At 43.7% G+C, this 19,864-nt stretch overlaps 1 protein-coding gene across 1 annotated transcript in view; it reads left to right on the top strand.

Annotated features, from left to right (window-relative positions):
- Wwtr1 (WW domain containing transcription regulator 1) overlaps nt 1-19,864 on the top strand; it is a 118,524-nt gene that overhangs the window by 50,574 nt on the left and 48,086 nt on the right. Inside the window, exon 3 of the mRNA XM_032898349.1 lies at nt 19,373-19,509. Within this exon, the coding sequence (XP_032754240.1) occupies nt 19,373-19,509 (137 nt within the window). The remainder of the gene's footprint in view (nt 1-19,372; nt 19,510-19,864) is intronic.

The following is a 19,864-nucleotide window of genomic DNA, read 5'->3' as shown; positions in this document are numbered from 1 at the left end:
GATGGTTTGTATGTGCTTGGCCCAGGGAGTGGCACTATTAGGAGGTGTGGCCTTGTTGGAGTAGGTGTCTCATCGCTTCTCGGCCTTTTGGCTAAGATCAAGTGTGGAGTAGGTATCTCACTATGGGGGTGGGCCTAAGACCCTCACCCTAGCTGTCTGGAAGTCAGTCTTCCACTAGCAGCCTTCAGATGAAGATGCAGAGCTCTCAGCAACCCCTGCACCATGCCTGCGTGGAAGCTGCTGTGTCCCCCGCCTTGATGATACTGGACTGAACCTCTGAACCTACAAGCCAGCCCCAATTAAATGTCTTTTATAAGACTCGCATTGGTCATGGTGTCTGTTCACAGTAGTAAAACCCTAACTAAGACAAAAGTATTAGACATTTCGAAGCCTTTTTGCCATTTGTTGTCAAAACAACTCATTAAACATGTACTAGAGGTAAATCCCCATAAGGGTATCTGTTGGAGCTGGAACTTTGTTTACTAAAATCTGCGGTTCCTTGGAGCTGGGAAGTATAAGGTGTGCTTCACGTGCATAAATCTCTATACTCAAATCCATGTCCTTCATCCCCAAATACACTGTTTCTCTCTTCCTGAGTTTAGACAGTTACAGTGAGCTGGCCCTTTTAAAAAGTTAATCAGTGCCCTAATATAGCAGCAGGGCCTTAGAAGTGTCAGAGCCAACTCTCCAGTGGAGAATGATCCAGAACGAAAAGTGAATTCCTGAGGCTGCCCTCTGTTTTTACTGGCAGGTCCCCATAGCTTTCAGATGTCAGAGTAGACTTTGGAATGTCTCTTAGGTCACTTACCACCTCATAGCAGATCACAACCCCCTAACTCTAGCTTCAAGAGGTCCAGTGTCTTCTACTGACCTCTGTCTACGGGCAGCAGTCACATTATACACGCATGCAAAATACACATACATAAAAATAAAATAGAATAAGAAATAAACCATAATGAAAATTTCCTAGTATCTTAAGTTAGTCTATTGCTGTGGAGAGACACCATGACCACAGCAACTCTTATGAAGGGAAGCATTTAATTGGGGATGGCTTTTAGGTTTAGAAATTTATTCCATTATTATGGTGGGAACCATGGAGGCACAAGGCAGACGGGGTGCTGGACAAGGAGCTGAAAATTCTACACCCATTTCAGTAGCAGCAGGGAGAGAGAGAGGGAGAGGCGGAGACAGAGACAGACAGATAGACACTGGGTCTGATTTGAGCATTTGAAACTTCAAAGCCCACTCCTAATGGCATACTTCTCCAAACAAGGCCACAGGCTATACTCTGTGAGTACATGGGGGCCATTTTCATTCGAACCATCACACCTAGTCAGGAGTCAAGACACACAACCTTAATCACAAGTATTCTAGGGGCCAAGGCAGGAGGCTCCCAAGTTGGTGATATGTAATGTTAACTCTCTGATCATTATATCCAAACCCATCACCCACCCATCCATCCATCCATCCACCCACCCACCCACCCACCCACCCACTCACCATTCCTTCTTTCCTTCCATCCATCCATCCATCCATCCATCCATCCATCCATCCATCCATCCATCCATATGATGGTTTTGGTGGCATTTTAAAGGTGGAGTTGATGACTCATGCCTGTAATCCTGACTCTTGGAAAGCCGAGGCAGGAGGATTGCTGTTAGTCGGAGTCAGTCTGTACTAAACACTGAGATATTGTCATAAACAAACAAGCAAGAAAACAAGCAAACACACTCAAGAGTAGGTGGGAAGAATGAAGTCGTTTTAACTAGAAAGTCTCAAAAAATAAACAGACAATAATTCTGGCTTGGGATAATTACAATGAAATGCAGTTAAACAATAGAGAACACTCTCACCCTAGTTTACTGTTAAGTGCTGGTCACTGAATCCCGAGGGCTTCTACTGTGGAAAAGCTTGTAGCCTACACTGCTAAGAAAGCCAGCATCTAAGTCTCCAGACTGTGCAGTGTGTATGCGTGTGTGTGTGTGTGTGTGTGTGTGTGTGTGTGTGTGTGTGTGTGTGTGTGTGTTGGGGGGGACAGTTGGTGGCTTTCCAGTGGGCTGAACTACAGGAGTCAATGGCAGCATGATGGTTTGTGGTGTCTGGTGAAGTCATTGATCACTGGTATGTTCTATATATATTAGGCTGCATGTATTGTGTAAATGGCTTCCGACTGATTGTGGTTAGCACATAAGTGTGATTGTGCTGTGTCTGGAGTGTTCTGGGGGAGAGTATAGGAATCAGTGGCGTGGGTTTTCGGTGTGGCACGTCCTGGTGACACTAGTGGAAAGTGACTTGCTAAAATAGAAAGTAAGATTGAACAGCTGGGTTGGTGGCTTGTTGCTCTCTTCTCACCAGTTGTCTCAACGGGACGGAGGAAGAGCCACCCAGAGTGTTTTCTAGCAGCTGTGACTTCAAACTAAGCGAAGTTTTGTTTTGAAAGCACCCTAAGAATAGATGTGGGCTCTTGGTTTTAAAGTAGAGGGGAAGATTAAAAGTTTTCTGGATACAAATAGCTCAGATCACTCTTTTAAAAACCCAAGCTTGGTTTCAAGCTATAAGATGTTTCTATATGCATATCTATATTTGTCAGTGGATACACACATACGTTTGCACGCACACGTCACTCTCATGCTCTTGACGTCTGTTCTTCTGTGTAATCTGTGCTGGTTCTGCTCTGCGGGAGCTGGTATTGGGGGAGCTCTGGAACTTGAACGTAGCATCATCATGCTTTTCTTTGCCCGGGAACTCCTTTTCTTAGTGGTGGTTGGTTTTTGTGTTTGAGATAGGGTCTCACTGTGTGGCGTTCACGGGCTTATAGAACTCACTGTGTATACCAAATTGGCCTCAAACTTGCAGTGATCTTCCTGCCTCTGCCTCCCAAGTGCTGTGTGTGGACCACCATGCCCAGCGTGTCTAGGGGCTCTTTAAAGGGACAGCCTGTGGGTCTTAAGTTCTGGTTAGCTGGTTGTGAAGGTAACTACGTAATCTCTGGAACATTGCGAGTGCTCAGACAGTGATGCTTAGTAGAACCGCCACGCTTGGGATAAGTAGCATAAACAGTGTATGTTGGAATTTAATCCCCAAACACTGGATTAAGACAGAGTCTTACTATGTAGTTGAGCCCAGCCTCCTTCTCACCGTACCCAGCTTCTAGAGCACTGGGGTTAGCAGGCATGCTTCTAAAAATGTATTTCAATAGGACATTAGTAAATGTGAAGAAAATCACACTAGGATAAATGAAGAGATATTTGGGACTAAGCCAATTTTAAATGAAAGCCTTTTACTGCTCAAAGTCTTTCTATATTTTAGGGGTAACTGTCTCTTCCAGTGGTTTCTCAGCCATTTGAAGAGAACGTTTATAGGTTCAGAATTACCTTCTACAATCTCATAGAAAGCCATACTTGAAGTTTTTTTCTGTTCCAGGACCAGAGATGGCTTGACTAAGCCAGTTTTTGATTGATACCGGAGAGTCCACAGGTTCACGGTGGTACTTGAGTGAGGTAGTTCCCCCACAGTGAAGTATTGACTATTCTCTCCATTTTCATTGCCTACCTGCCCTCCTCTCCATCCTTGTTTTTCTTATTGAAATAGTCGTACTTTTAATAGAAAATTTCCAGGCCAAAGCTAAATCTCTTGGTTTAATAGAATGTATTGTTCCAGGGATACATGTCCTTTACGTAGAAGTCACGTGATTTCAGGGCGTTATCATTTGCTTCATTTCCTGTCAGGTAGTGATAGACTTCTGCTGTGCATTAGGCACTGTGTTACGATGAATGTCATACACATCCCATAGGCTCGCAATTCATACTTACTGTGTGTAGGAGCAGCAGTCACGAACCTCTTTCAAGAAAGACTCATTTGGAATGGCTAAATCCTTACCCAAAATAAAATCAGTTTTTTTCTCTCTTATCCCTTCCTTTTTTTGTTCCTTCTTGCATGAGATATATGTGTATACGGTGCTTGCTTGTGACCGTGTGGATGCTAGAGGGAAACGTTGGGCATCTTCCTCTTGTTCTTACTGCCTTAAGACAGGGCTACTTACTGAACAAGAGCCCAGGTTGGCTATTCTCTTCAGAAAGCTCTTGGGGTCTGTTTGTCTCCCCCTTCTTTCCATGGTAGCGTTAGAGGTGTAATGTAGCTCTTTCTGACTTTTTGCATTGGTGCCTGGATTCAAACTCAGGTTTTTCTGCATTCACAGCAAGTGTTCTAACTGACCAAGCCATCTCCTCAGCCCCCAGATGTTTCCTCTAAAGAGCACTTTTTCTTTATTTTCTTTTTCTTTTTCTTTTTCCCCAAGGCAGGGTTGCTCTATGTAGTCTTGACTGTCCTGGAGATCACTCTGTAGACCAACTGGCCTCACACTTACAGAGATCCACCTGCCTCTGCCCCCTGTGGGCTAGGATTAAAGGTCTGCTTAGGAGAGTATTTTGACTGTCAATGTAGCATAGAGACTTTAAGAGTTGCGGTCATTTAATTTCTCCCATGCTAGTTTCTGGACCTTACAAATGGAGCTTAATAGGCCTGTTATGTGGATCAGATTAATTTTTGAGACTTTAAAATAACAGGATCATCAGACATTGTTACCATGATGATTGCGAATATTATGACTGAAACATGAGTCAGCATTACCGTGACTGTCATGGTTAATACCAGTACTAATTTGTTCATCCATTCTGCAGATGCATATTCACAGTACAGCTTCCATATATAAGACATAGAGACCATGGTGTATGGTGCAGTTATTGGCTCAGTCAGCCTGTTCACCGAATGGACAGGAAAGAGGTGATAGAGATGTGATTTGTTTGAGATGCTACTGTTTTGTTTTACTGTTTACTGTTTAGAAACTAGAGAGTTTCTTTGTCCTAGAGATAAAGAAAAAAAAATCTTCCTGAGTGAGTTTTATGAGTATTTGTTGAAAAATATGTTTTAAATATGAATAATATTTCTTTGATACATTTGAAAAAGTTTTTTTTTAAGATGGGGTCTTATGTAACCAAAGATAACCTTGAGCTCCTGATCCTCCTATCTCTGCTTCTCAGTTACCGAGATTGCAGGCATGTGCCACCAGATCTGGTGATACGGTTGATGCTGACTGGAAAATGGTCCATTGGACTGAACTCATTCAACTTGTTCATTCATTCACTAGTCATACATTCAGTGCTTAATTCATTTATTCCATTAATACCCGCTGTAGGCTTTCTTCTGTATTCTCAGTCCATGGCTGGAACCGCTCAGAGGCTAAGACCTTTTATAAAAATCTCCTTTAGTTTCAAGCCTGGCAGTGGTTGGCCAGCCCTTGGGAGTCAGAGGAAGAGTGTTTAAAACCAGCCTCAACTACAGTGGCATCCTGTCTCATAAAACCAAAGGGGGAGGGTTCATGGAAAGGAAAAGCCCGAATATATCCTGTATAGAAAATACCACTTCCTTTACAGACCCTGTGATCTGCATCCTTGCTCAGTTCCTCTCAAGTCAGTGGGAATTGTGTAAGGAATGTGAAGGCCGGATATGCCTCATGGTGGGCTGAGAAGGAACCCGGTGGCTAGTCATGAGACTAAATTTAAACTGTTATTTGTAGTGAGTATATAATTAACATGGGATCAATGGTCAGAAATAAGCAACCAGAGTAGGCTTTTTCCTTTAATAAAACAAAAAAGAAAGGGAAAAGAGGAAAACACAGTTAAATGTGCCCCATGCATTCTCTTTCATAAGGGCAGTTGGAGGAGGGCTTGGAGAAGCGGTTCTTTAGTTAAGAGTGCTTGCTGGTCTTTCAGAGGACCGGAATTCGGTTCTCAGCACCCACATTAGGCAGCTCACAGCGTCTGTAAGGCCAGCCCCAGAGAATCCAGTGACCTCTTCTGGTAGGTACCAGGCACATACATGGTGCATACACATACACACAACCAAAGCACCAACACACATACAACATTATTTTTTTTCAAAAAACTAAAGTTGAGTGATATTTTCAATCCTAGTATTTCTAGTTAAAATACGTGCTTCTTTCTCTCGGACCCGGCAGTGTCAGTAAAGGCAGTCCTACAGCTGGCGGGTGGGCCCCAGGGTGACAGGTGCTGGACATAAGATGTCAGATCATCCCATGGAGTATAGACGGTGCATAAAGTGATATTCCCTCCTGCTCTACCCAAGGAGAGGACTTCGGTGCCTGCTGATTCCTCCTTCAGATCTCCCTTCTCCTCAAGCAGTTGTCACAGGCACCTTCAAGCTACTGCTTATAGAATTTGCCCAATTCTTTTCACCCCCTCTTTGTGCTAGTTTTCTCCCTTCTGTGACTCTCTGCTTCCATGTACCTTCAGGCTGAGCACTAAGGGAAGAGTCATCCATGTTGGATTTCCAGCTAGCAGTTAAGGAACCGGGTGGACCGCTAACTCTATTCTTTGTGGAATGAGTTTTTAAAAAAATATATATTTTAATTATTTTAGATTTCATGCGTATGGATGTGTTGTACTTGTTTATGTCTGAGCACCATGTGTGTGTCATTCCAGAGGCCAAGGAGGGCACCTGATAACCTAGGACTGGAGATACACATGGTTGTGCGCCATCATGGAGGTGCTTAGAATTCAATCTGGGTTTTCTGCAAGAGCAGCCAGTGCTCTCAACTACTGGCTATCTCTCCAGCCCCACGATTTGCTTTACTTTTGTTGTGTGTGTACATCCACATGAATGCAGGTACCCACATGAGTGGGGTGGGCAGGGCTTCAGATCTCCTCAGGTTACTGGTAGTTACTGGTAGTTGTAGCCATCCCGTGTGGGTGTTGGGAAACAGACTCAAACAGTCTGCAACAACAGTATGCGCTGTAAACCACCGATCCATTTCTCTAGCTTCACTGCTGTGAAATTAATTTTGTAAGAGCATATATCCAAATGTGGAGAAGAGTATCATTTTTTGAAGAAGAAAGTGAATTCTGTTCAGGGGAGGAAGTGAAATGTAGTTTTTTTTCCAAGTTAGAAAAAAAAATAATGCTTTAATGAAGAAGATTCAAAGAACTCTAAAGCCTTCTTCCGCCTCATTCATATGTATCCTATTATCCAAAATGGAATTATGTTTTTCAGCAATATATCAGGGACATCTTTCCATTAAAAAGTATGTAGATAGATCTCTGTCATTTATAGTAGCTGTTCAGGTATTCATTGCCTGGACTATACCATAATTTATTTACCCATTGCACTAACATGCATTTAACATAGAGAGAAGACTGCAGTGTCTGTCCTTTTAGAAGCATTTGCACACTTTTTGTCTGTATAACACTTCTGATGCCAAGTTCTCTAGCACACCACCAGGGTATCCTACAGTTTAACTCAGTTCTGAGGGCATGTAGTCCAGGGGTAGGCCACTTGGTTAGCAGGCATAAGGAGGCCTTGTATTCCATCCCCAGCACCACAAGCTTCTAAGTAGGCAGCCTTCTAACACCATCTTACTAGAGACAGTCACATGGGCTAAGGGCTCAATCCCCAAGACTGTGCCTCTCTTTCCAGATGCTGATGGAAAATGCTAGGCTTTTCCTTGTGTTTCTCACTCGCTGTCAATCATGGTTCTTGTGAGCCCCTCCTGACGTTTTGACTAGTTTAGTTTGTTTTCTATTGCTGTGATCAAACTCACCGCCTGGTAGCGGTGCTTTTCAAGATGTGTGTAGGCAAGGACTTGCTAAGCAGGCCTCTTGCAGCCCAGGACCTAGTCCGAGGAATCAAGAGATGGACCTCTGTGTGAGTAAAATGTTTTCTCTTTAGCAGAGACACTGTTACCAGAGCAAACAGCTCTTGGGATGGGAGTAAGAGTTTACTATCTAAATGCTTCAGATAGTCGACTAATAATCAGAATTTACAAAGAACTGTAAAATTTAAACATATACCAGGCAATAAATGCGGTAATGGATGGTTTTGGAGACAGAGTTTCTCTGTGTGTAGTCCTGGTTGCCCTGGAACTCACCATGAAGACCAGGCTAACATCAAACTCACAGAAGTGACTTTGCCTCTGCTTCCTGAGTGCTGGGATTAAAGGCATCCATCACTACACTCAGCTTGGACTAATGAAATGAATAGACAGTTCTCCAAAAATGAAATAGAAATGGATAATAAATATGTGAGGATATGCAGCATGACTGGCCTCAGGGAAATGCTTTAATCCTTACCACTTCATCTTACTCAAAATCTGAGAGGGACTAGAGATGACTCAGTGGTTAAGAGGACTTTTTCCTCTCGAAGATGACCCGTGTTCTGTTCCCAGCACCCAGGTAGTTAACTGAGACCATCTTCAATGGTAGTTAACTTCAGGTAGTTAATACAGGGGAGTCAATACAGATGTCTATCAGCATGTGTTTATGTGTAAAGAAAAAAAAAAACGGATTCTGGAATTTGCAGGAAAATAGATGTATCTGGAAAATAATTAAATTAGGTGATACGACCCAAATTTAGAACGACGGAAGTCATGTTTCCTTTCTTATGCAGATCTTAGCTAGTGTGTATGTAAATGGTATAAGTGTAGGCAAAAGACATGTGGAAAATGAGAGAGAAGACTGGTGAGGGGGAGATTAGAGGGCGGGGGTTCAGGTCTCAGGGAGCCGGGTTGGGGAAGTGTGACGGGGAGAATACCTCAAATGTACTTTGTTGGAAAATACCATAATGATAATGTAACATCCAGTATGCTAACTTAAAAATTAAAAAGAGCACCTTTGTCTCAAGGTCAGTTATTAGCCACCATGACTATATGGAATGTATACGTTTTGCAGTAAACTAATGGCCACCTTTATTCTCTCCCTTCTTGGGTTCTTTGTTAATCTAGGGTATTTGTAGATTAGTTTTCCTTTTGTTTCTTCTCCTCCTGTCCCCCTCCCTCCCTCCTTCCCTCCCATCCTCTCTCTTTCCCTCTTTCTCTTCTTCCTCTTCCTTATTCGTTTTGCATTCTATTAGTTAGACCTTTTATGTAGACAGTGGAGGCAGATTTTCATAAGGGAGACGATGTAGTTTATACCTGGCACCGCGTATACACCTGGCAGCCAGTGCAAAACAGCGCTGCATATTAGATGCTCTTATGCCCTGCTGTAGGAAACCAAGGATTGGAGAAGTGACCGTGGCCTCCTAATTTGTCAATGACAGGCAGAGTAGTGTCTCATTTTGCTACTTTCCACCAAGGATGCCAGGGTATGTGTTACAAAACACCGTGGACTGAGATGAAATTGTGAAGCGTCTGTTTGCCTGGCGTGCATAAACCCCTGGGTTTCGTTCGCCCCTGGCACTGCTGAAGGGCACGAAGCCTCACTGTGGACTTCAGGATCCTCGGAGGCATGATCCCTCCCTCACCATTTCAGTACCTTGGCATTTGTCTTTGACCCTTCTGGTTACTTCTTACAGAAAAGGGTTGTAGCTGTGAAAAACACTGTGAGTCTGTCTTCAGACTCTGGGGTTCACGCCAGCCTTCTTCTTGTTGACTCATGATGTCTTACGCCTTGAAAACATGAACAGAAAGTGGGTCAGACAGACCGGGCCTTTGGCTCATCGTCCTAGAATTAAAGGAGAAAGGAAACCAAAGCTAATACCAAAGGGAACGGATCTCCCCACACGAGGAGACGAGGAACTTACTAAGAAAAGACGTGAGTCTAGAGGGCAGATGCTGACCGGTTCCTGTGCCTCTGTACTGTTTACTGGACACAGGTAATACAGGAAGGGAGGTAGTTTGTTAAGGGGAAGATACAGAGGAGGCAGAGGTGTGTATCTGCTGTGGCCTGCTTCCTGGAAGCCATGAAGGGAGAGACCGGCTGTGAGGTCGTTAGTATAGTACTGGACGCCCGCCTCCTGCCATGTGCTTTTTCAGAGAATGCGCCCTGGGCTGAATGAAGCTTGGGTAGGCTAAGGGCTGCCAGTCTTTCGTTTATTGTCCCTTCTACCTTCCTCTCTAGAACATCAGTTCTCCATTAACTCCCATTCTTTTGCCTGGAAGGAAATGACTTTGCCCTCATTTTCTGGCCAAGTGACGTTTACTTGATTTGTCCCAATTAGAGGGGAGAGCAAGAATGATAGCTGTGGCCCAACTTGGAGACATTTGTTATTTGGAGTGATTTGGGAGCAACCAAGCATGGGGTCAATGGATGTCCCACTTAAGAACAACTGGAAAAACAGCACGGAGAAACATGTGTCAGACACAAAGAGCCTGGAAAAACAGTTTTCAAAGTCCTTGAAGCAGTCATCGTAGTTTGGTGATTTTTAAAACAAACCGAGCTGCTTTTCAGATGTCGGATGTAGGCGGTGTGGTTGGGGTATCGAGCAAGAAGCCACTGAGACAGAACGTCAGGCTCTGGACCGTTTATAATAAAAACAGTAGCTCTTAGCCACCTATGGGCTCTGATTTTCATGTCTACCATAGGCCTACCCTTGGCTTAGCAATCTTTTGAGGGCCCACACACTGTAGGCCCTTAGCGCATCTATATTTAAGTGGCACAAGTTCAGTATTCCATGCCCAGTAACTCTCCGCACACATATTTGGTGCGTGCAGAATAGCTTCATCTGAAGCTGCAGCATGGGAACAAGCACATATCCTATCGCTGGAAAGAACTGGCTGCATTGGACTTACTGAAAAATACCATGCTATGCACTGAGCCTTAGTAGACTGGGCATGTAAAGAATTTTAGTGGTGATTTCCACTACAGTCAGTGGACATTAACACTATATTTTGCGCTATATGTGCAAAACTTTATTTTGGGGGTCGGGTGGGGCAGAGTTCAGTGCTTGCGTGTGTTTTATCTCCAGCCTTCAAAGTTGACTATTACAATTGGATCCCTGCAGGTACAGCACCACTGTAAATGTTCATTAGATGAATGAGGGGACAGAAACGTTCCATTTCTTATGGATAGTGGACTTCCTCTCTTCTACCCTTCCCCTTTTTCATCACATGTTTCTGTCGTTGAGAAAATACAGAATACAAACACCAAGTATATATTTTGAAATTGTCATTTAGAAATAGGAGAATGGAAGGAGTAAGACAAATGCTCACCTTCTGGCTGAGTCCCAACAGTAGAGCCTAACAGGGCCTTGCGCTTCTTTAATACCATTATTAATCCCAACACGAGAAAAGAACGGAAGTGCTGGGTGTTTATAATGAAGTGGTTGATGTAGCCAAGCTTCTAGGGGCTTCTGGGCTTGAGTCGAACGGACAAAACTCAGCCAGGCCTTCTCTTCTTGTCCTCTTATGGGTTATGAGAGAGGAGGTTAAGCGAGAATCTGGCTCTGCCTGCAGGGGCAAGGTCAGATTTGTTCGCCCTGGATGGTAATGGTAGGCTAGAGCAGGTGATGGTCTGTCCCTGTCCTGTGGCTGGACCTCTTACGCCCTAGAGGCAGGTCTATGAGTCACACTGCTGTGCGGGATCGAGGAACCATTTCCCAAAGTGTTTGTGTCTGAGAAGTGGTGCATTCATAGTGTTTCTCTCTTTCCTGTCTGGAACACCAAACACTGGTCCCTAAGCCCTTTTAGGAACCACAGATAGTAAGATCTTATGGTCCCGAGCTGGTTGTCCCTGTCTTCCTATGCTGAGGGCCACTCTGATTCCCTTCCACCATGGCTGAGTAGGTTCAGAGGGAACGAAGAAGAGGGAAGCTTAAGTAAAGCTCAGTAGAAAAGATCTAAGGGAGACAGATCGCCTCAGCAGACTCCAGTGCAAGGGCTCTTCCCACTGATGCTGCTAACTTAAGTGGCTTCTTGGCAAGGCTGGGATGGAGGTCAAGCATTAGAGCCATGGTCGTTAAAAACACAGTCCTTTCTCTTCATTTAGAATTCCAGAAAACTCTGAGACTGTAAGCATGCATCACAGTAATGCTTCTGGCTTGGTAGCATCTTTTATTAGAACACCTTAAAGATCCCCTATCTGTGTACGAGCTGGCACTCTGGTGACGGACACTGCAGGGATACCTGTATGAACTGCTACCTTGAAAATTGACCTGGAAACTTTGAACCACAAATTCCTTGTGGTTTCAGAAGCAGAGCACTCCCGGTCACCTTTGTTGCATGTCACCCCCAAGTTTTTATCGAGTTGGGATTTAGATGTTGACTGTTTTGATAGTAGCTATGCCAGCTGTGCACATTTGTAGTTTGACTCTTGTCTCCGTGTCTTGTATTCTAGGTCAGCGAGGGCGGTGTCATAGGTGATTCGGCAGATTGGAAGAAGTGCAACCCGTTCTAGTTAGTGAAAGCCGCTCTGGGACAAAGGATCGACCGGAGTGAAAGCTAGGATGAGCTTAGAAGGGAGACTGCTCATCTTAGAGATCACAGTAAATCAGAAGCTGTGCGTCTGTTCATCCCGGGCGGCAGCAATGCTCTATTTCTGATTGCCAGTGTCTTTAACCTCAAAAGCAGGCTCCCCATCAATGAAGTAGCTAACGCAGTGAGCAGAGGGTAGGCTTCTGCTCTTACTCTTGTAACCAGGATTGAGGAGGTAGAGCTGAGCATCCTCAGTACTGTTGGCTTCTGCTATGGGTTCCCACTGTTATCACCTTCTATGGCATCCTGGCTTTAGGTGGTATCAGAGGAAAAAGTGTGTGCTCAGGCCAGGGAGAGTAGTAGTAGTAGTAGTAGTAGTAGTAGTAGTAGTAGTAGTAGTAGTAGTAGTAGTAGTAGTAGTAGTTGTTGTTGTTGTTGTTGTTCTTCTTCTTCTTGTTCTTCTTCTTGTTCTTCTTGTTCTTGTTGTTGTTGTTCTTCTTCTTCTTCTTGTTCTTCTTCTTCTTGTTCTTCTTCTTGTTCTCCTCCTCCTCCTTCTTCTTGCTTCTTCTTCTTCTCCTCCTCCTCCTCCTCCTCCTCTTCCTCCTCTTCTTCCTCCTCTTCTTCCTCTTCTTCTTCTTCTTGCTTTCTTCTTCTTCTTCTTATTATTATTATTACTATTATTATTTTAAGACTTATTTTTGAGTACACATTGTAGCTGTCTTTAGAGACACCAGAAGAGGGCATTATAGATGGTTGTGAGGCCACCATGTGGTTGCTGGGATTTGAACTCAGAACCTTTGGAAGAGCAGTCAGTGTTAATTGCTGAGCCATCACTTTAACTGCCCCCCGCCCCCCAAGAATTATTAAAGATCATGGCCACCACCTTTTTCTTATGGTTTAAGACAAAGTCTTCAGTATCAGTTAGAAGACCCAAATATCATAGGCTAGAAAACAAAACAAAAGAGAGTACTCAGGAAGTGCCAGGACAGAGTAAAAGATGGAATGCTATGCTGTTTCCCAAGTCTCGAATCTGAAGTAAGAATGCTTCTTTATAGAGTGTTAGATTAGAATGTGGGTAATGTTTGTCTCTGAAAATATTGCAGATTTGTGCTGTAATTAGGAATAGTCTTCAAACTTTCAGTCTGGGACAAGCCTTCTATCTGCTACAGGATTAAACATGGCTATAGAATTTGCTGTCTGCTTATAATGGGTCAAATTTTCTTGGGAAACCCTGAGAGTTTATTGGCCTCATTGAAATCTGTATCAGTTTTCCTTTTTTAACATGTACCGAGGCTGAGTCTGCTTGGTCAGTTCACAAAAAGCAGCTTGCAAAGGTATTTCATTCAGCATTGCTTAATGTTAATGCTTTTTTTTTTTTTTTTTTTTTTAAGACAAGAGTCTGGTTGGCTTGGAACTCCCTATGTAGACCAGGCTGGCCTTCAAGAGTTGAGGTGACACGTCCAGGCTGTTAACACATACATTTGTTATGTATTAAGACAGAGCTAAACTGGACCAGTGAACCAAGAGTATCTATATCTAAATTGGGCTTATAATATCATGGGGATTTAAGGTTTTTAAAAAAAATGCCTTTTGTATACCATACAGTTTGTTCCATGGTCATTAGAAAAGTTTATATTTCATTGGAAGAGAAATAAATAATTCTACTCTCCAAAATTAGAGGGAGTCAAGGAAGAGGAACTTCATCAAAATAACATTATGATGGACTTGTTCCTTAGTTGGCCTCGTAGTTCCCATCTCATTGGGACCATTCTCTTTATGTACCCTGCTATGTTGTGGTTAAAGAGGCAGGGGGAAGGCCCTTTAAGTCCTGCTGATGATTGGAACGTTGGTCCTGACTGTAGTGTGAAACTCTGATATAGTAAAGAAAGGGGCAGAGGGATAGGCAGTAAAAAGACAAGGGCATTTATAACCATTCCCACTTTTATATCTTTCTGTGCTTCTAGCAACATACAAATGTATTATACATTATTTCTCTATCTCAAAAATTCTTTGTTGTTGTGGCTAAGTATACTAGGTCAAGGATTGGCAAGTAAATTCTTCCAAAAACATCAGATCATTTATTTGCTGGGCTCTGAGAAGCTGGTAGATTCTATTTTTACAGATAGAGTTTTATCTTGGCTTCTAATTGTTCTACTAGTCAAGGTTGTATATTTATAAAATGCTTCTTGTTTTTATTCCTGCCCAGAGCATCATGCATAGTGGGTGTAGAATGACTTTGGTTGTTGGGTCAATTTTGCCAGCCTTGTAGCAGGAGACGCCTGACACTAAGAACGTGAACTTGGGAATCCTGCTCACGAAATCATGAAGCATGTGACTTTGATAGTCTAGGACAGACCCACTTTACTTGCATGTATTTTTGCTTAGCATATTTGCTACAGGAGTTTTGTTTGTTCGTTTGGCATCTCTTTGGCTATGGATGACAAGTTTTGGGTGGGTTATTCAGTTAGGTGATACAGGGTCAGTGCTACTATTAAAGTTCAGGTTTCCACGTATGTTGTGATTTCAAGACTGTGATCTTTTATGCTTTTCAGTAGTCTGTAGTAGGTTACAGAGGCAGTAGTGGCTCTGGAGAGGTGTGCGTGTGTGTGTACGCGCGCGCGCGTGTGTGTCTGTCTGTCTGTCTGTCTGTCTGTCTTTGTCTGTCTTTGGAGACCTATTCCCAGGGGTAACTTAGATTCCATATGGACTTGGGATAGAATGAGTCTAAGTGGGAGAGGAGAGGAGAAGGAGAGGAGAAGGAAAGGAAAGCCAGCAAGAGTGAGGGCACACACAGCCTTCCTCATCTGGAGAGAAAGTACTGTATAGGACAAAGCAGCAGGAGAGGAGAAAAGTAGACAGTCCCCCAGGCTCATGGGCAGGGCCAGGCTTGGAAGTAAGGGGTGACCTGAGGTCAAGAGTGCTTCCTCTCTTTATTGCAGTTAATCTTTACCCCATAGACTTTATCTCAAAATTAAAATGGCTTTGTATTAATCCATGGGGAAAGAGGATTTGACACACCAGTTTCCCAGTAGCCTTCCTTTCCAGTCCAGAATCTTCCCAGAGGCACGCTGCTGGCCTTTTCTGTCTGTTGGCCAACCCCAGGTCCTGGAGCTGCTGCTGCTCATTGGTGACTAGCCAGTTCTGGAGCAAAGTCCTGCTGGGGTTTGAAGCCTAGCACAGGTCTGTGCTTCCAAGGAAGGAGAATGAACGGCCACTCCTTCATGTTTGTTGTGGGCACTTTTCCCACCACATGTTACTCGAGGCCCTTTGTGGAAAACCTTTGTAGGGATTTTGTTTTAAGTCTATGGAAAAGTTTGTGGTTGTCCAGAAAAGTTTTCCTTCCTCTTAGGAACTGCTATTCTTTGTAAACTGCACGGGGCCAACAAACTTGATTTTTTAAAAAAGACTGCATGAAGATATGGGGGGAGGGAGGGGACATAATTGTCTTTTAATTTTTATTGATTTATTTTTTTGTTGTTACTGCCTTATTTTATTTGTTTGAGACAAGGTTTTTCCATGTAGCTTTGGCTGACCTTGAATTTAGAGAAATCAGCCTGACTCTGCCTGGAGGGTTAGGACTAAAGGCATGACCACCATGCCCAGCTCCAAGCTTATATTGAAGATCAAGTTCTTTGCCCATGCTATGAGGATTTCTAGATTCTTTCAAAACAAAGTGTCTACCATCATTCCTGTTCTTTATATCTTTATAGTCTTTATGGGCTTAAAAGCACTTAGATTCTTTGGGGAAAGAAATATGATTATTCTCCAGACAAAGAGGGAGCGAAGGAAGGTTAGGTTAGAGGGAACTTCATCAAAGGGGGAAGACAGCTGACTTCTAAGTCTTCAGTTTATCTTCAGTATCAACTCTCAGGTAACCTACATATTTGTGCATTATTTTTCCTTTGTTTTTGTGTGTCATGTGTCATGTGTTATGTGTCTTGTGTCTCGTTGTGTGTGTGTTTGTGTGTGCGTGTGTGTGTATGTGTGTATGTGTGCCTTCATGAGTATTTCAGCCTTTGCTAGTTATAAAAAAAACTCATAGTCACTCTTAAAAACCTGTAAAGCACAAAACCATTTAGGTGGGAGAACACAACAAAACAAAACAAAGCCCCCCACTAAGGAACCCATTATTTGCATATATCACCATACATAGTTAGTCCCCCCCCCGTTTACATTTGGAAATAGCATGTATTTATAGAATATATAAATCATAGGATATAAGAATATATAGATGCATTGATGTTAATTTCCACGAGAGATTATACTTTTTAAATAGAAGGTTTTTTTTCTTAAAGTAGGCCCAGCAGGAGAATAGAGCCAGGAAGGAGGTGGGAGTGGAAAGGAAGTGGGATTAATCTAGTTAAACTCTCAGGCTTGGCACATGGCGGCGTGGTCACACTGAGAAACAGGAGGAGGGAAGTGACTCAGTCTCATATTAATAGAGGGAGCCGGGATGTTGCAGGGAATGGCATCTTTTGGGGTTGGGAGCTTGGGTGAGGGGAGCCAAAGCTGAAGGCTGTAAATAATAGAGGTTAGCTTTCAAATCCAATCTTGAGCACTGTAGTTAGCCCGGTGACCCATGCGGTCTTCTTTGAGTTTAGTGTTTAGAGTGGGAGACATCACATAAGCCAGACACAGGTGTCCAGTGTAACAAGATAGGTTTCCAAATGCACTGTCTCCATTCGTAGCCAATCTGAGAGTTTTCGTGAGTAGTTTTCATTGCTGTGTGTGGACTTGAGGAGAAGACCACTCGATAAGACGCTACTGCAGCTTCTCGCCCAATTGAGGCTCCTCTTCTTTTGGAGACTCGGAGAAGATGGTGAAAAGCACAATTAGCAGATCTGGGAACAAAACTCTTTAAAAAGGTGATGGCTTGTTGTAGATTTGGATCTGTGGGCTTCAGAGTTTACCAAAACACTGTGAGTCCCAGACCTCAAGCCTTACTTACAGTAAGTCCTTTTATCTTTGGGTCAGACCCATCAGGATGAGGCAGGAGTGTCCAACACCAAACGCTCTAACCTCTTCCCAAAGGAATGGAAGGTAGAAAGCATTAACTACCCCTTCAGATGCCAGCTTTGTGCTCAGGACGCTCTGTGTCCCACCACATTCACAAGCCATCACCTGCTCGTTCAGAAGTGAAGAGAGTAGGCTCTGTATTGGGTAATGTAGCACTCCAGTTGCTACAATAGTCCTTCAACTTTAACCCTGCGTCGGATGTCAGCAGTGACCTATCTTTATCAACAGATCCTGTATAGTGGTAGATCTTCTCTCTGGGCAGACTGGGCTTCTTATGATGGCTCTCAGATAGCATCAGTATTCATGATGCTCGCATCTTAGAACAGTTCACAGAGAAGGGTTTATGGTCCAGAACAGAAAATATTTATTTAGGACAAGCCTACCTTGGAAATCTTGGATGTGTGTGTGTATGTGTATGAGACACAGAGTCACAGACACATACACAGATAGATCGATCGATGAATAGATAAATAAATATGGGTATACATTTGTTGCGTAAGAGCGTGCCTTAGAGGATCACCACCTCAGGTGTTTGAGCCATGTCCTAGGGGTTCTCTACTTCCCATCTTGCCTCTGGGGCACTGTGAATTATAGGCATTTACCACAGTGCTCAGCTTTGCTTGGGCTCTGGAGCTTTGAGGACCTCTTGTGTATGTGCTGAGCATTTTCAACCAATGAGCTAGCTAATCCTATCCTGGAAACAAGGTGTTGATGGGGCTGGCCTTAGCTTTAACTGCTTGCTAAAGGGGATTTACTTAATTTTGACATTTAGTTCAGTGATGCCAACTATTTATTGTTTGTGTCAGTTCCTTATTCTGAAGGCTTATGACAAAGAACCTGGGGCTGTCTGAGTTTCCTCATGTCCAAAGGCTGACTAAAGGATTTATTCAAGTCTTAAAACAGAATTAGGCTGTCAAACTGAAGATCTCTCTCTCTCTCTCTCTCTCTCTCTCTCTCTCTCTCTCTCTCTCTCTCTGTGTGTGTGTGTGTGTGTGTGTGTGTGTGTCTGTCTGTCTGTCTGTCTCTCAGTGATCAGGGTCCTGCGTTCTCATCTCTTTAGGCTTGCTTTTTACAGCATGACTTTTTATTATTGTTCTAGCTCACTGCTGACTCTTTGAAGACTGAGCTGACTGCTGTGCTCGACATTCAGTAATCAAAGTTAACCCTGACCCCACTTCTCCTTCCCCACGTCCGGCGCAGAGCTAGGCTTGCACTCAGCCTCTGGTTTATTGTTTATTTTATTTTAAAATTATATTCACTATGAAACTCTTAGAAGGGCATCCATGTCTTCACTCTTGGCGATGGAGGAGTCCCCCATGGTAACACATCCCAGTCTTGGAAGAAGCATTTAACTGTGAGGAAAGAAAAAACAAAACAAAATGAAGAAATAAATAAATAAAGGAAGAAAGACAGAAAGAAAGAAAGAAAGAAAGAAAGAAAGAGAAAGAAAGAAAGAGAGAAAGAAGGAAAGAAAGCTGAGCAAAGCCAAACTAAATACAACTTTACAGAAAGATTTCTAGACCTAGTGTAAACCCAGAGGGTTTATGGTAGTTTTGGGCGTCAAAGATAAGAATACCTTTGTTATTCAAAATTCACGTGTGGTTGACCGAAAGAGCAGTCACATTCCTTTTGTGTCTTAGGTATTGTGTAGGGCTTGACGGGAAGAGGCAAACCTTACTGTTTTCGTGGACATAGAAAGATCTCTGATACCATTTATACATCGATGTAGGGGCACTGTGTGAATTTACTCACCCACCCACTCACCTCCATCCACCAAAGGTTGGGCCTGGTGAAGTGGGACAGGTCGGTAAAGCAGTAAGAAGGATCTGTGATGTGGTTTGGAAACAGCATGGGACCAGCTTTTGGAGGGCAGCTCTCTGTGGTATCTGTGAGTGGGGAGTTGAGGGGTGAGGAAGCAGCTGAGGTGTGATGTGTGTGTCTAAGCTCCTGGGGGTAAGCCATCTGCAGTCCTTCTCGTGGCTCAACCACAATGCAAGGCCAAATGGACTAAGGAAGTCCCTGGGTAGAACCAAAAGCAATTCATCAGCCGCCTGTAAGCTGACCCAAGGGGAAGATGGTCACCGAGATACTGTTACTGGTGATGTCGATGGCAATTCTGACAAATACACAAGTAACTAATTGTTTTCCTTCCTTTAGTCACATAGAAAAAATCACCACATGGCAAGACCCTAGGAAGGTGATGAATCAGCCTCTGAATCATGTGAACCTCCACCCGACCATCACTTCCACATCGGTGCCACAGAGGTCCATGGCAGTGTCCCAGCCCAATCTTGGTAAGTCCCGACCTCTGACTCCGAGCTGAAGGAGTCTGAATGAAATTAAGGATATGACCGATCCTGGTTATGATTGAGAAGGGTTTGATTGCAGATCTGTGAGGGAGAGTTCAGCCAGAGGCCTCTGGAGGGGTCTGGACTGAACCTGGCCATGAGAGAGAGGAGAGAGAAGAGGAGAGGAACCTAGGACTTAGAGGCCAAGAGAGGAGGTAAGAGCTAAGAGTGGAGGACCTAGAGAGCACATGGCCCAAATGGCTGAGGTTATATCAGACAGAGAAGCTGGGGGGAAGGGAAGGGAAAGGAAACCCATCCCCTGGGCTGGAAAGGTTTGGGTGGGAAGGGGTGAGACGTGCTG

This window comes from Rattus rattus, chromosome 3 (genome assembly GCF_011064425.1).
Source record: "Rattus rattus isolate New Zealand chromosome 3, Rrattus_CSIRO_v1, whole genome shotgun sequence".
Lineage (NCBI taxonomy): Eukaryota > Metazoa > Chordata > Mammalia > Rodentia > Muridae > Rattus > Rattus rattus.
Note: the sequence above shows the minus strand (reverse complement) of the source record. Positions and strands in the feature narration are given on the sequence as shown.